Genomic DNA, 13,870 nt, shown 5'->3' on the forward strand with positions numbered 1-13,870 from the left:
ACAACATACTGGTTCACCCCTGCAAATGGATGTAGTCCAGCCAAAAGTTTATACGGATGCAGACCCCATACCCTGTTTGATCTGCTGCATGCAACTGAATGAGCTTATGGCCTATGCAATGCACACAACACTATTACATGAACTTTTGGCCAGAATCCCTGGTCTACCCCAGGCATCATTGTCAGCAGTAGAGGACAACAAAGGTTTGAATTTGTAGCCTGTCAGGAGAACAAAGTAAAACAACAAAATCAGCTTCCACTACACCAAGACACTGTGCTCACCCCCCTTACCCCATAGCTGACTGGCCGAGACTCCTACAACCACGCTTGAGACAAGTGTGGCCAATGGCCTGCCTCTGCTACAACCTCTGCTCTAATTTTAGGTGTCAACAGGTAAGTTGACAATGAACAATGATGCGAGCAGATGGAGATGGAAAAATTTCCACACCCTTAGCCACTTCCAGCTCTCAGCAATGCCAGTGACCACCTCTCTGGGCAACAAGTGGGTGTTCAGCATATGCAGACTGCAGCACTCACGGAGGCCAGACTACACCTCCATCAGGACTGCAACTACTACTACCCCCCACCCCCATCCCACCCCACCCCACCCCTCCTGCAGGCAGGACTCAGATGTACTGCTGTCAGTTCAATTGAACGGCAACCCCTGAGCTAGGACTAACATCTGACCCACTGATCATGATCAAAAAGTATTATGGTGGCTTTGGTGGGGATTCCCTATGGGATGATTCAAATGTTGCTGCAGTGTAAATGTGACAAAGAGTGACTTCAATAGGAGTATAGAAGCACTAACATGTAGACAACGGATTAGTGTGACAGTTGTGTCTTTCCGACATGTGTGCAGTAAATGTGGTAATATGGACTATCACGATATTATTACGAATGGGTCCAAACAGGACCAACATGCAGTTATTCTTTTTCTTGGCCGCAGGAGGACAAACAACAGTAGACATCTGTAAGAGAATGAAGAATATGTCTGGGGCAGCATGTCTCTCAAAAACCACTATTGTGGACTGGTGTGCCAAAGTTTCGTGCTCGTTGCAATTCAACACAAGACATCAGTTGATCTGGGAGGCAGTTACGGAGTTCTTCACACAGCAGGACATGATGTTTGACAAAACAGTTATTTTCAATCTGGTGTGTCAGTGGGACGATTGCTTCAATGCTCATGGTAATTTTGCCCAATTGGTGTTCTGCTTCTGGACTGTATGGCATACAAATGTAAACTTTTTGATCACCCCTCAGAGCTACTCATGCTTAGTAGCTCAGTCACGGTTCGCTCCTGTGGAAGGCACCATCATATTATTACATAGATGTTATATCTGACAATAAAAAAAAGTGTAAGGGCAAACAAAGCACTTAAGAGCTGTAATAGGACATGAAGTGTATCAAGCTACAGTACAGTGTGTGTGTGTGTGTGTGTGTGTGTGTGTGTGTGTGTGTGTGTGTGTGTGTGTGGTGTAGTGCCACAAGCAACTGAATGTCCCATGCAAGATCATCTTTGACTCAGCCTATGATCTATATTAACTGTTTGTTTTCCTTGCTATATTATTCTGTTGTTTTGTTCGCTCTGTTACTTGAATGTCATTTTGTGTTATGGGTTATTTTAAAGCTAATAAGGTGCATTTTGATAACCTGCAACAGCTGGGGACCCCAACGTGATATGCAAGTCACAGGCATTAAATTCAACACATGCTTGCACTCCTGTACTTTACAGCATCACACAAAGTACAGCTGCATCAACCTCATTGTGCTGCTTCTGCACTCCATGCCAGCCATGCCATTCATCTGTAGCCCACTGATTCTTACAATGGTAGACCAAGTTCCTATGACAATTGCAGATGCACCTGGCTTGTGCAATGGTAAACCACATCACAGTAAAACCATCACTGTTCTGGCAGCAAAATTTCTATGCTATGCTATGCTATGTGTAGTTGGAAAGCCAGTTTGTCCTTGTACAAGGCACCATCAACCATACAAAACATAGTTATGTTGTGGCAGCACTCAGTGAAGAAATGGTACTGGAAATGCAGGATATTATATTGTTACCACCGAATGTGGACCGATATCCAGCAATTAAGAACACCCTAATCACATAACATTCACAGTCTGAGGTGAAAAGCCTGGAAAACTTCATGCTGAAGAGTTGGGTGACTGCATGCCATTGCAACTGATGAGTTGACAACATACGTTTGCAAGCAATAAAGTGACCAACAACATTATGTGAAGCATTTGGCTATCACACCTACTGCCTTACACACAAAAGATTTTAAGTGTGTGTGCTGGTGATCTAGATGCACTAGTGCAAACTGCCAACATCTTTGTGTGCTGCAGCAGTTAGCCCACAACCACAGACAGAAAGCAGCTTTGCTGCACTACAAATTTAGATCACCAAACTTACCAGACAGCTCAATGCACTGTGAATTCAGAATAACAGGTGCTATCACTCAACAGGGAAAACCAGTTGTTCATCCTTGGCTATGAAAGTATGTTGATACCACCACTGATTTGGGGCTGAGGCAAGGAAGTGTAGCTCATCTTGTAAGCAGGGAAGCAGTAGGAGCTCAGTGATGATGGCCACTGACACTCCGAATGGCAGCCATCAACTGTTTATCACAGACCAACATACAAAATTACAGTTTTCAGTAGACACAGGTGCAGATGTATCAGTCTATCTGATCGTCCATCTGCCACCTTGTAGGCTTGATGATTACTGCCTCATTGCAGCCAATGTCTCTACAATAGTTACATATGGATGAGGCACATTAGTGTTAATTAGGCCTACAACACAGGCTTGAGGGGTAGTTTGTCATGCTAGACGTAACACATCCTACATTGGGAGCAGATTTTCTATCAATTATGGACTTGTGCTCAACTTCCGTCAAGAATGCCTGATGGACACTAGCATCAACTTAGCTAGATGAGGACTAGTACGTCACGTGGATGATGCTGGTATCTGGGTGATAATAAGATTCTCTGATTATCAAACTTTCGAAATCGTTCCCCCGAGATCATGTACCAAGCTTCCATAGTGCACTATATTTTGACCTCACCTGGACCCCCTCTTCACACTCGACCACATCATTTAACATAACAGAAACTGAATGTGGTTAAAAAGGAATTTTCATCGATGCTCACATAGGGGATCTGGTGTTCATCAAGTAGTAGTTGGGCATGTGGTACCAAAACAGAAAAATGTGTGGCGTACTTGTGGAGACTATTGACAGCTAAACGCAAGAACGATATCAGACTGGTACCCTATACCAAACATCAAGGGCTTCACATCCAATGTCTATGGCAAGAGCATATTCTCTACTGAGGACCACATTTGAACTTTTCATCAGATACCCATGGCACCAGACAACGTTCCCAAGACAGCCGTATGCACATCTTTCAGATTGTGAGAATTCACCCGCATGCCTTTCGGGCTACGTAATGATGCTCAGACAATCTAAAGATGTATTGATGAGGTTGCAGTTGACTTGGATTATTGCTATGTATATATACATGGCATTTTGGTCATGTTGCACTCAGAAACTGAGCATCTGCCATACATACGACAACTCTTTATCTGTCTACGTGAGCGCAGCCTCATTATTAATCTGTCCAAATGCATCTTTGGGGCAGCAGATGTTCAACTTCTTGGCTATAGCATTAATCCTCAAGGAATCTGACCATCAAAAGAGAAGGAAGATGCAACTTTGGTTTTCCATTATCTGTGACTATCAAGGAACTACAATGCTACCTCAGTGTCACGAACTTTTATCATTGTTTTATCCGTAGCCACGCCTCCTAGCTGTGCCACTGAACAAATTCATACAAGGCAAACTGAGACCAAAGGATAAATGAGAGTGGAATCCAGAAGCTGAAATGTCATTTTCGGATTTGAAGACTGCCATGACTGAAGCAGCACTCTTGGCGCACCCAGTACCACACACGTACAACTTGCACTGGTGGTTGATGTGTCTGCTCCTGCAATTGGTGCTGAATTACAACAACGCATGGATGGATAATAGCAACCACTAGCCTTCTTCAGTAGAAAGTTGTCTCCTTTGCAGCACAACAGGTCAGTCCATCAAAAAGTTCTGACATATGCTGGAGGGACAGCAGTTTGTTTTAGTAGCAGGTCACAAGCCACTGATATATGCTTTCTGGCAGTATCCAGAGAAAGTTTCACGACGACACCTCTGACATCTTGATTTCATCAATCAATTTACTATGAACATCATCCATATTGAAGATGAACTGAACATGCCAGATAATGCACTCACACTTACAGAACATATTTCTGAAGCAACTGACTTTAAAGCTATCACAGTGGCACAACCATCAGATGATGAATTACATGATTTGTTGATGCAACCATCAAGCATGCAACTCCACCTTATCACGCTACCATTGTTAGCTGCCCAGCTATACTGTGATGATGTCAATAATACATGATGACCAACCATGACAGCCAAGTTATGCCAACAGGCAATTATCTTGCTGCACAACATGTCGCACCCAGAGGTTAGAACCATAACAAACATGGTGAAGTAAGTGTTCATCTGGTCGCATATGGATAGGGTTTACAAGCAATTTGTATGACAATGCGTGGCCAGTCAATGCAATAAAATTAGCAGACGTGTGAGGTCACCCATGGGAAGCTTCATACCTCCAAATCTATGGTTTAAACACATCCATAAAGATGTTGTAAAACCTCTCCTGCTGTCACAAGGAAACACTTACCATCTCACAGTTATCTCCTGTTATACTCACTGGCATGAATTGTTCCAGATAACTGATAAAAACATTGAAACTGTCAAGATCTGATTCTTTTGTGGGTGGATTACCTATTTTACATACTCCTGCGGATCACAATGAACCAGGGGAAACAGTTTCAATCTTATCTTTTCAAAGCACTCACTGTCCAGTGGCAAATGTTTTAATTGAATGTATGCACCAACAGCTCAAAGCATCATTGTGATGCCATGATTCACAATGGTGGACAGGGATGCCATCTAGTTCTTAGGTCTACGCATGTCCCTGAAAGAAGACCTCCAAGAAACTACAGTGGAGCTCATGTATGGTCAACCTATATGCCTTCCAGGTGAGTTCTACATCAATGTACAAAATGAATCCATTGACCCGCCTGAGTTAGTGAATAACCTATGTACACAAGTGTGACAGTTACGTCCAATGCCATTAAAGGATCAACCAAACTCTCACCTGTTCATGTTTGATTAGCTACATGACTGTCACTAGATTTTAATGTCACTTGATGCAATGCGCAAGATGCTGTAGCCACCCATGATAGACCACATCCTGTAGTTAGCAGGCATGACGAAACATTCACCATAGAAGTAATGGGCACACTGATGGCCATCAATGTCAACAGACTTTAGCCATCATTTCATGCCACCACCACAGATCATGACCCTGCTGCACTCATCAAGGACATGACAAGCACATCCGCCACCCCAACATGCAATGGGCATCAGAGCCCACCATCACGAAACCAGCAGTAACCAGGGAGTGACCTGTTGGTGCACAATCCGGATGACGCATCGAGTTCTACAAGAAGTATCAGTGACCAGTGACACTACGGGGAGGGGGGGAGGGAGTAGTGAAGTATATGCAGGGTAAGGTACAGTAAGTGTTTAAGGTGTAGCACTACTTGCAAGTGAAGGTTCCATGCAAATGAAGGTTCTGTGCAAGATCATCTTTGTTCTTCCTGATATATTATTCTGTTGTTTTGTTTGCTCTGTCACTTGAATGTCATTTTGTGTTATAGGTTATTTTAAAGCTAATAAAGTGATTTTTGCAAACCTGAAACACACACAATAATACAACATAGTAACAAATACAATTCACTTATTTTATGGTGTAAAAATAAGGTAAAGAATAATACAAAACATTACCTTGTTATGAAACAAAATTGCTTCATAACCTTCCTGTTACACAACAAAGATTTTTTTAAAAGTACGTATAGTACTATCACCTGGCAGCCCCTGTGTCATTCTTTTGATTCCCATTCTTTTTCTGTATGATGCATGTTCTCACTTTAAGTTGATAGATATTGCAGATGCATTGAAATTGGGGATAAGCAATTGCTGTTGTGTCCTTTGTGAGAGGTACAAACACGCTCTGATCTACTGGTATTATGAAGAAGTTCACTGAACCTCTATACCTTCTGTAATGTAAGTGACCTGATGAAATGGAGAGTTTATATGATAGCCACTGCCTCTGCAGGAAACAAATACGTGTTTTTAAGGGAGGGAGTATGAGATCAGAACAAAAGAAGGAACTCACTCTTAAGGCTGCCACATTTATATGGGTGTCATGAATAAGTTGTTATGTCTGATTATCAGGTTTGTGACACGGATGGATGCTTCAGGAAGAGAGCACCTGAGACTCAGAAATTTCAGTGTGCTGTCTTATCTGGTAAATTGGATAGTGAGGAAGCATTCATGTTAAGTAGTGATCACGATTCAGCACTATTGTTTTCGATCAAAAGGGAAACAATGATTTGCCTAAAAGGAGCTCCTGCAGGTCTGCTAATTTCTTACCAGACGTGGGGTCCAGAATTTGAATTCTCTGCAACATAAATCTGTTTGCCTGTTTCTGGCACTGAATATGGATATTATCAGATTGCTGGGTAGGCAGTTCATACACAACTAACAAGCAGACAATACTAGAGTCACACTGTGAAGTTGTCGCAAAAAATGAATCACTATCTGTTTTTAACTCTAAATATGATTCTCTTGGTTCCACAGACTGAGCACTGTTGCAGTAGCATGCTTTTTAAATGTTAAATGTCATGGTATGACAGTTTCCTTTCTATAATATTGCCTGCAGGTTATTTTACCTTCTACAGCTCTTCAATGTATTCGTTACAGATTTCAGCTTTCCCTTCTTTGGTAAGTACTGCCTTCCCATCTGAGCTCTTGATGTTCATGTAGCTGTTTCTATTTTCTCCAATGTCTCTTTAATTTCCTTATAGGAAGAAACTATCTTTCTTCTAGTTATGTACGCTACTACAGCCTTGGATTTGTTAAGCCATTTTACATTTTCTGTCGCCCTCATTTTTCAGGCATCTGTACTCTCTTTTGCCTGCTTCATTTGCCATTTGCTGCATTTTTATATTTTCTTCTTTTGCCAAATAAATTCAGTATCTACTGCGTTATTCAAGGATTTTTTAAGAGGCTTTGTTTTTTATCTTTTTTCTCATCAGCTGCCTTCAGTATGTTATGTCTCAAAGCTACCCATTCATCTTCTATTGTATTCCTTTCCCAGATTTCAGTCAAATGTTTCCTAATGTTCCCTCTGAAATTCCCAACAATCACTATAAATATACATAATTCTTAAACCATGTGTTATTGCCGATTAAACTGTGCTCCATGCAAAATTCTACCAGGCAGCTTCCTATCTCATCTTCCCCCCCCCCCCCCCCCCCCCCCCCCCTCACCACCACCACCAACCTGGTCAATGTTCTCCTAATACTTTTCCTTTTCTTCCTTTTCTTGCTATTCTAGTCCCTCACAACAATTAAATTTTCATCTCCCATAGATAACTGAATAATTTCTTTTACTTACTCACACATTATTTCTACATCTTCGCTATCTGCAGAGTTAGATGGCATATAAACTGGTACCACTGTGGTGGGTGTCAACTTCAGGCCTATCACACATTCTGTACCCACTAAATTAATTATTAACACTTCAATCCATTGTCTCATTGTCACAATTGTCCCTCTCCACATTACTCCAAATATCAAATCACCTACTCATCCCTAAACCTGCTTGATTATAGCAGCATTTCCATGGCTTTATCTATCTATTTAATGTTTGATTAGAGTGTCTTTGTTAATATCAAGGCTCCCACCATATTTCATCAGTGTAAAAATATAATTAAACAATGGAAAATCCAGAATTGTATGTAACAATACTATGAAAAGGAAAGTTGCTACTCACCTTATAGCAGAGATGCTGAGTCGCAGATAGGCGCAACAAAAATAAGCTTTTGGCCAACAAGGCCTTCGTCTCTCTCTCTCTCTCTCTCTCTCTCTCTCACACACACACACACACACACACACACACACACACACACAAATGCAACTCCTCACACACGTGACTGCAGTCTCTGGCAACTGAAGCCACACTCATATATTTCCCACATCAACAATTGTTCATGTGGTAAAACTGAATATTTCACTATCATCTGCGTAGAAGATGAGCAAAAATACACTTCAGCACATTCAAGGTAAATAATTTTTCTTCCTACATACAAATGCATCCAGCACTGAAGTATATGTACAGTGGTACTAAAATTTTATTTCACATATACAAAATGAAATAAAGGTTTCCTGAAGAATGTGACTCTTGATTTATACTGATCAACTGTAGCAGTAACAGAATGCCCTGGCCATTATGTAACTGGTTTGCCTAAAGACTATGGAAACACTGTTCACTATTATAGCAGTTTTGCTCCTTGTCCGAATAGGATCAAGGAGGAAATGGAAAACGCATCTTCCTTACACTCACTGTAAACAAAGTATTCAGTATTTTGACTATTACAAGAAGGTAACAACAGATTAAGCAACTCACTGCACCACCCTCGGACCCTGTTGTTGAACGACTGTGCAATGAATGACTGGAAGATGAATCTGTAGAAGAGCTGCTTTTACGGGATGCAAAATTTGCTGGGTCTAGTGCTGGAGGAAACAGCTCATGCTCTCCCCACCTGCCAAACAGAGACAAAATCATTGTTCTAAGCATATTTTGATATGAATTGAAGCAAATAAACTACATTATTATTTTTACTGTGTTACATGATTTAAAGTATCATTAAATTTTTAAACAGAATAAATATGTAAAGTATACTTTAATTATATTTACTTCATTACACCACCAGAAGTTAAGTTATATTATACAATTAATAAATGTAGAAATTTTGAAATGTGTTGATATAGAGGGTGATTATAATTAAAGATAAACTTTCAAACCGGTGTAGAAATAACATCACTGATTGGAATAATGTCAAATTGCAACAGAATATTATCAGAGAAGGGAGAAAACATATGGCAGAAGAAAAATAAATAGTTACAAAATGTAGCAATAGATGGAGCTGTAAGCATCATACTTTAATAGTGGTCAATTACAAATGACAAATGAATCATACAACACTGCTTAAAGTGTACATTTGATGTTAAACTGTACTACTCAGTGTGCATGAGTGTACAGATGTGATACTGTTAGTTACGCCAGTCCATCCACCACAGCAAGGTCATATCACACTGGATGGGAAAAATTGGTTTTCAATTCTCCTGAGCCCAAAAACCGCATAAAAAGAATCAATCACATCAGTTTTTAATTGTCCTGAGGCCAAACACCACACAATAAGCAACAATCACATCAGTTTTTATTTGCCCTGGGGCCAAAAACCGCATAAAAAGCATCAATCAAAATCAAATCGGACTTTTAATTTCTGTGAGACTGATGCAAAACATGTTCAGTATGTTGTCCACCATTTTCTGCAACATGTTGAAATCGAGAATCAGCATGTTACACAACTGATCAAAGTGTTTCTGGGGTCACATTCAGAGTGTGTAGTGCAATGAGTGCCTTCACTGCAGCTAAGATTGTATTCGGAACACTGAACACAACATCTATCAGATAGTCCCACAGCCAGAAGTCAGACGGATTAAGGTCAGTTGATTGGGACGGCCGAGCTGTAGCGAAATGGCGCCTGATAATTCTAGTATTTCTGAAGTGGCACTTCAGCAGCTGCTAAACTGCATTTTCAATGTGCGGTGGTGTGCCATCTTGCATAAAAATGATCCGATCCATACACCGATATTGTTGGAGAGCTGGAATGACGTGGTTGCACAAAAGACACTTATATTGCTTACCAGTGATGCTACACGTGACAGGACCAGAAGCACCTGTCTCTTCAAAAATAAGGCCTTATGATAAATGATGCCTTAAACCCGCACCACACAGCAATCTTTTCTGGACGAAGTCGTACTGGTTGATTTGCATGTGGATTTTCTATTGCCCACGTTCAACGATTCTGTGTTTTGTCGTATCCTGTTAGATGGAAGTAGGCTTCGTCTCTGCACAAAATCTTCCAAGGCCAATCATTGTTCATTTCCATGCGAGCAAGAAATTCTAAAGCAAAGGTGTCTCTTGCTGGCAGGTCAACAGGAAGCAACTCGTGTACATGGATAATTTTGAATGGATAGCAAAGGAGGATGTTTCATAGGATTTTATGCACCATGCTCAAGGGGATGTCCAATGTTCAGGCAATTCTCTGTGCACTACATGTTTCCACTCATCTCCTCCTGCATTGCTGTGGCCACTGCATCCAGTGACGACGTATGAATTTGTTTCATCCCTCTAGCAGGTTGCACACCAAAAGAACCCGTTGTTTCAGATTTCCAAATTATTTTCTCCAGACCCACGGCAGTCATCGGACCAACACCTTTTCCAAACTTTTCAGTGTCCAGAACTTCTGCAGAGCGATGTGTGCACAATCATCATTCTTGTAATACAGCTTTACAAGCAGAGCGTGATCCTGCATTGAGACAGTCATGGCGAACGTCACAGACGCTAAAGGAGGAAAAGCCGTATACCCAGCGTATTTGTACCAACTCCAGTGGGTCATGTGCAAGACAGGTGTTTTCATTTATGTATTATGACATATACAGTGCCATCTATTGATCAATTTTCACACTTTTTTTTTTCTTCTGCCATATGTTTTCGCCTTTCTCCAATAATATTCCATTGCAATTTGAGGTTGTAACAGAAATAACTATCCTGCAGAAAAGAATATCTTAAGAACTGCCAACAAGTAAGTTAACAGAGATGGTAATATTACAAACATTTTTGATCAATATTATTGGTGTTGGGTGAAACCTCAGGGTACCAACCAAATAAGCAATGTCGAATCTACGCCAAGACATTAATCTCTTTTAGACATAATATATCAGTGGAAAGAATTTATACAACAACTGTTATGCAACATTAAAGCATGGTTTCTCAAAGACCTCAAAATTTTAAAATTTACTAGTCACGATGCATAGGAATCAAAATTAGGATGCCTCCTCCAATTTCATGGAGTCTTTGAATAAAACCAATGAATTTTTGAATGTCACTGGCCACTTAGGATCAGTGTTATCCCACTACGTGTGTTGAGAATGGTGAGTTGCCACTTAAGCTCTCTCTGCATATCTCTTTGGTGAAATAAGCATACAAAAATTACTCTGTTCCAAATGTAGCTGCATGCCATACCATTGCTCTTCTATACTCCTAACAACTTTTCTTCAACAGTTACCAGTAAGCAATGAGTCAATTTTGGATCCTTATCAGAGGGCTACCATTTAGAAGTATGAATATGTAACAGACTAAGAGAGTTTGATGTTCCATGACAACACTTTAGCCAAGACTCACTACGACTTCTTACAGGACACAGAGTTGCTCTCAAACAGATGATTAAGAAAGAAAAGTGTCCTCAAAGAGGTGCTCTGCTCTGTATTTCCTTGCACACAAATTGAAAGTAGACAACACATGCAGATTGAAACAAGGGGCTCCCTTGGCTGTTCAGTCAATTCCTCTTACAATATACTGAAAATTTGTGTTCCTAATGAATTCACATTATTTAGTGTTATATTTTAAAGAATCCTGAATGTGCTGAGCCAGATGTGGTGTGACTATGGAAATAAATATTTCATCATCTCCAATTTTAACTCTGCCCTGCATGTGGCAAGACAGATACACCAGGTTGCTGTATATTTAAGCTGATATTGCAGCTGCAGTAGTCTGCAGGCTTGCAGTTTTGAAGAGCGTTTCATTCGCCTGCTATCTGTCATATCATTGTTAACACAAACAGTCATCCATCACTGTGAAAACAGATTGGCCACAAGTGATTAATGAAAACCTTGTAGCCTGCGAAAGTAATTTTCTACTTATGGGCTTCTAATACTTCTAGTAGCCCTAATGGGAACAGTTATCATCATGTATCTCTATATAGGGCACTGCCAACTTATACCTGTCATTTTTCACCAATATAGAAGACTAGCCACTTGTAATGCTTGTGGCATTTGGATCAATTTATGTTCTATTTCAATAATGTGTCTTCTATTCTATCAAGAGGAAAATTACAAACATAAATTGTGACCTACTCTTTATTTCATATTGCAATGGGCTGAGTGTGCTGTCCAGTTAAAGATATCTGTGTGTTGTTGGATCTTTCCCTGATCTTTCAATGGGGAAGTTTTAATATCTTTTAGAGTGGTTGCTTCATTCATGTCTACTGATCAAGACAGAGAAATCCATCATGCATCATCTTATGCAGTATTATAGGCAAGAGAAAGAGACAGAGAGAGAGAGAGAGAGAGAGAGAGAGAGAGAGAGAGAGAGAGAGAGAGAGAGAGAGGGGGGGGGGGGGGGGCTGTTATTGTATACAAGGATATGAAGAAGAGAAAGAGGAAAGAGAGTACTGTTCTACTGGTAGATTAAAAGCTACAGGTTAAAATTAAGGTGGAAGTAAAAAAGTTAAGTATAAGGAAACAGATGCTAATAGTTAGAGGGGAATGATTACCAGTGAATGGAAAAAAAATAGTGGACTACAAGAGCAGAAAAGTCTAGGACAAACTTTGAAGGAAATAAATCACACTATTTGAGAAATGACGAGGAGAGAATCTGTGACAATAAACAAAAATTTGGAAGCAGTAATGAATAGTTAAGAACACGCGCATCAATGGAAAAGATGTGTACGTATTTTGTTGTTGTTAAGGAAAGTGAAAGGTGACACAAGAAACTGACATGTGCCACAGTACTGGTGTAAATCTCTCCAGCAGCCTCCCTCCGAAAGCCTACATGCAAGATTCAGTAAGAATGGATATGGCCTATTGATAGTGCAATTTCAGGCAGTGCCTACAGACAGGCAGATGATTTGTTGCAACGTATTGGTGGATGAAGTAACTGAAAATTATGTACAAGCTCTGGGGACTGGAGCAGATAAAACAGATGAGAACGTAACAAGGATATCAATATTAAAATAGTTGTTTGTTGAATATGATATTGTCTCGTCTCATGTTGAGCTGGTGACACAAGTTGAAATGTATTTCCATGTTGCACAGAATAGCAGAAACCCTTCAGAGAGAGAAATTACTTCCATCCAGAGAATTATTGACAGTGATTAGGCAGTTTGGTATTTAATTTCTTTTGCTTATTTTTAACTGATGTTCTGCAAAGATATGCTTGTTCAGTTAAGTACATTTGGGAGTGGTAGCATAAATTCAGGAGAAGCTCTTGTAGAGTTTCTCCAAAAAGAGGGAAAAAGAAAAAAAGCTGTAATTGACCATTTAGTTGTTTCTGGTTGTCTTTTTGTTGTAAGAGTCTTTCACAGTGGCATTCATGGGAAAAAATCTTGGTTTACATGAGCTATTCATAAATGTAGTATGTAAGATGACTGCAGGTATAGTTACATAAGCATGAACTTTACACAAACTATAGTTGAACATTAGTTTTTCTGTTGCTGTTTTTGGAGAACACCAAGATGTGATTCAGAATAGCAATGAAAAATGTATTTACTAACTCTTTTGGAATGGCTGAAAGTGGGTTATGTTGCAAGATATCCTCCAAATGGAAATTATAAGAATGAAATACAAATTAATCAATTCACCCATCTACTTATCTGACAGTAATACATTTATTAACTCTTGTCTGACAAGCTCAGTATTTATTATGGCAAAACAAAAAACAAAATACAAAATCATAATGATGATGATGTATATACTGTTTAGACCAGAGTTGTAAATATACTCTCAAGTTCCACCTCTACATGGAGTTAGCCTATTTGATCTCACT

General features: G+C 40.0%; 1 protein-coding gene across 5 annotated transcripts in view; it reads right to left on the reverse strand.

Moving 5' to 3' along the window:
• Positions 1-13,870, reverse strand: part of LOC126481152 (uncharacterized) — a 248,064-nt gene that overhangs the window by 40,271 nt on the left and 193,923 nt on the right. For all 5 annotated transcript variants that reach the window (XM_050104720.1, XM_050104721.1, XM_050104719.1 and 2 more), the window contains one exon: positions 8,606-8,741. In XM_050104720.1, the coding sequence (XP_049960677.1) occupies positions 8,606-8,741 (136 nt within the window). The remainder of the gene's footprint in view (positions 1-8,605; positions 8,742-13,870) is intronic.

This window comes from Schistocerca serialis, chromosome 5 (genome assembly GCF_023864345.2).
Source record: "Schistocerca serialis cubense isolate TAMUIC-IGC-003099 chromosome 5, iqSchSeri2.2, whole genome shotgun sequence".
Classification (NCBI taxonomy): domain Eukaryota; kingdom Metazoa; phylum Arthropoda; class Insecta; order Orthoptera; family Acrididae; genus Schistocerca; species Schistocerca serialis.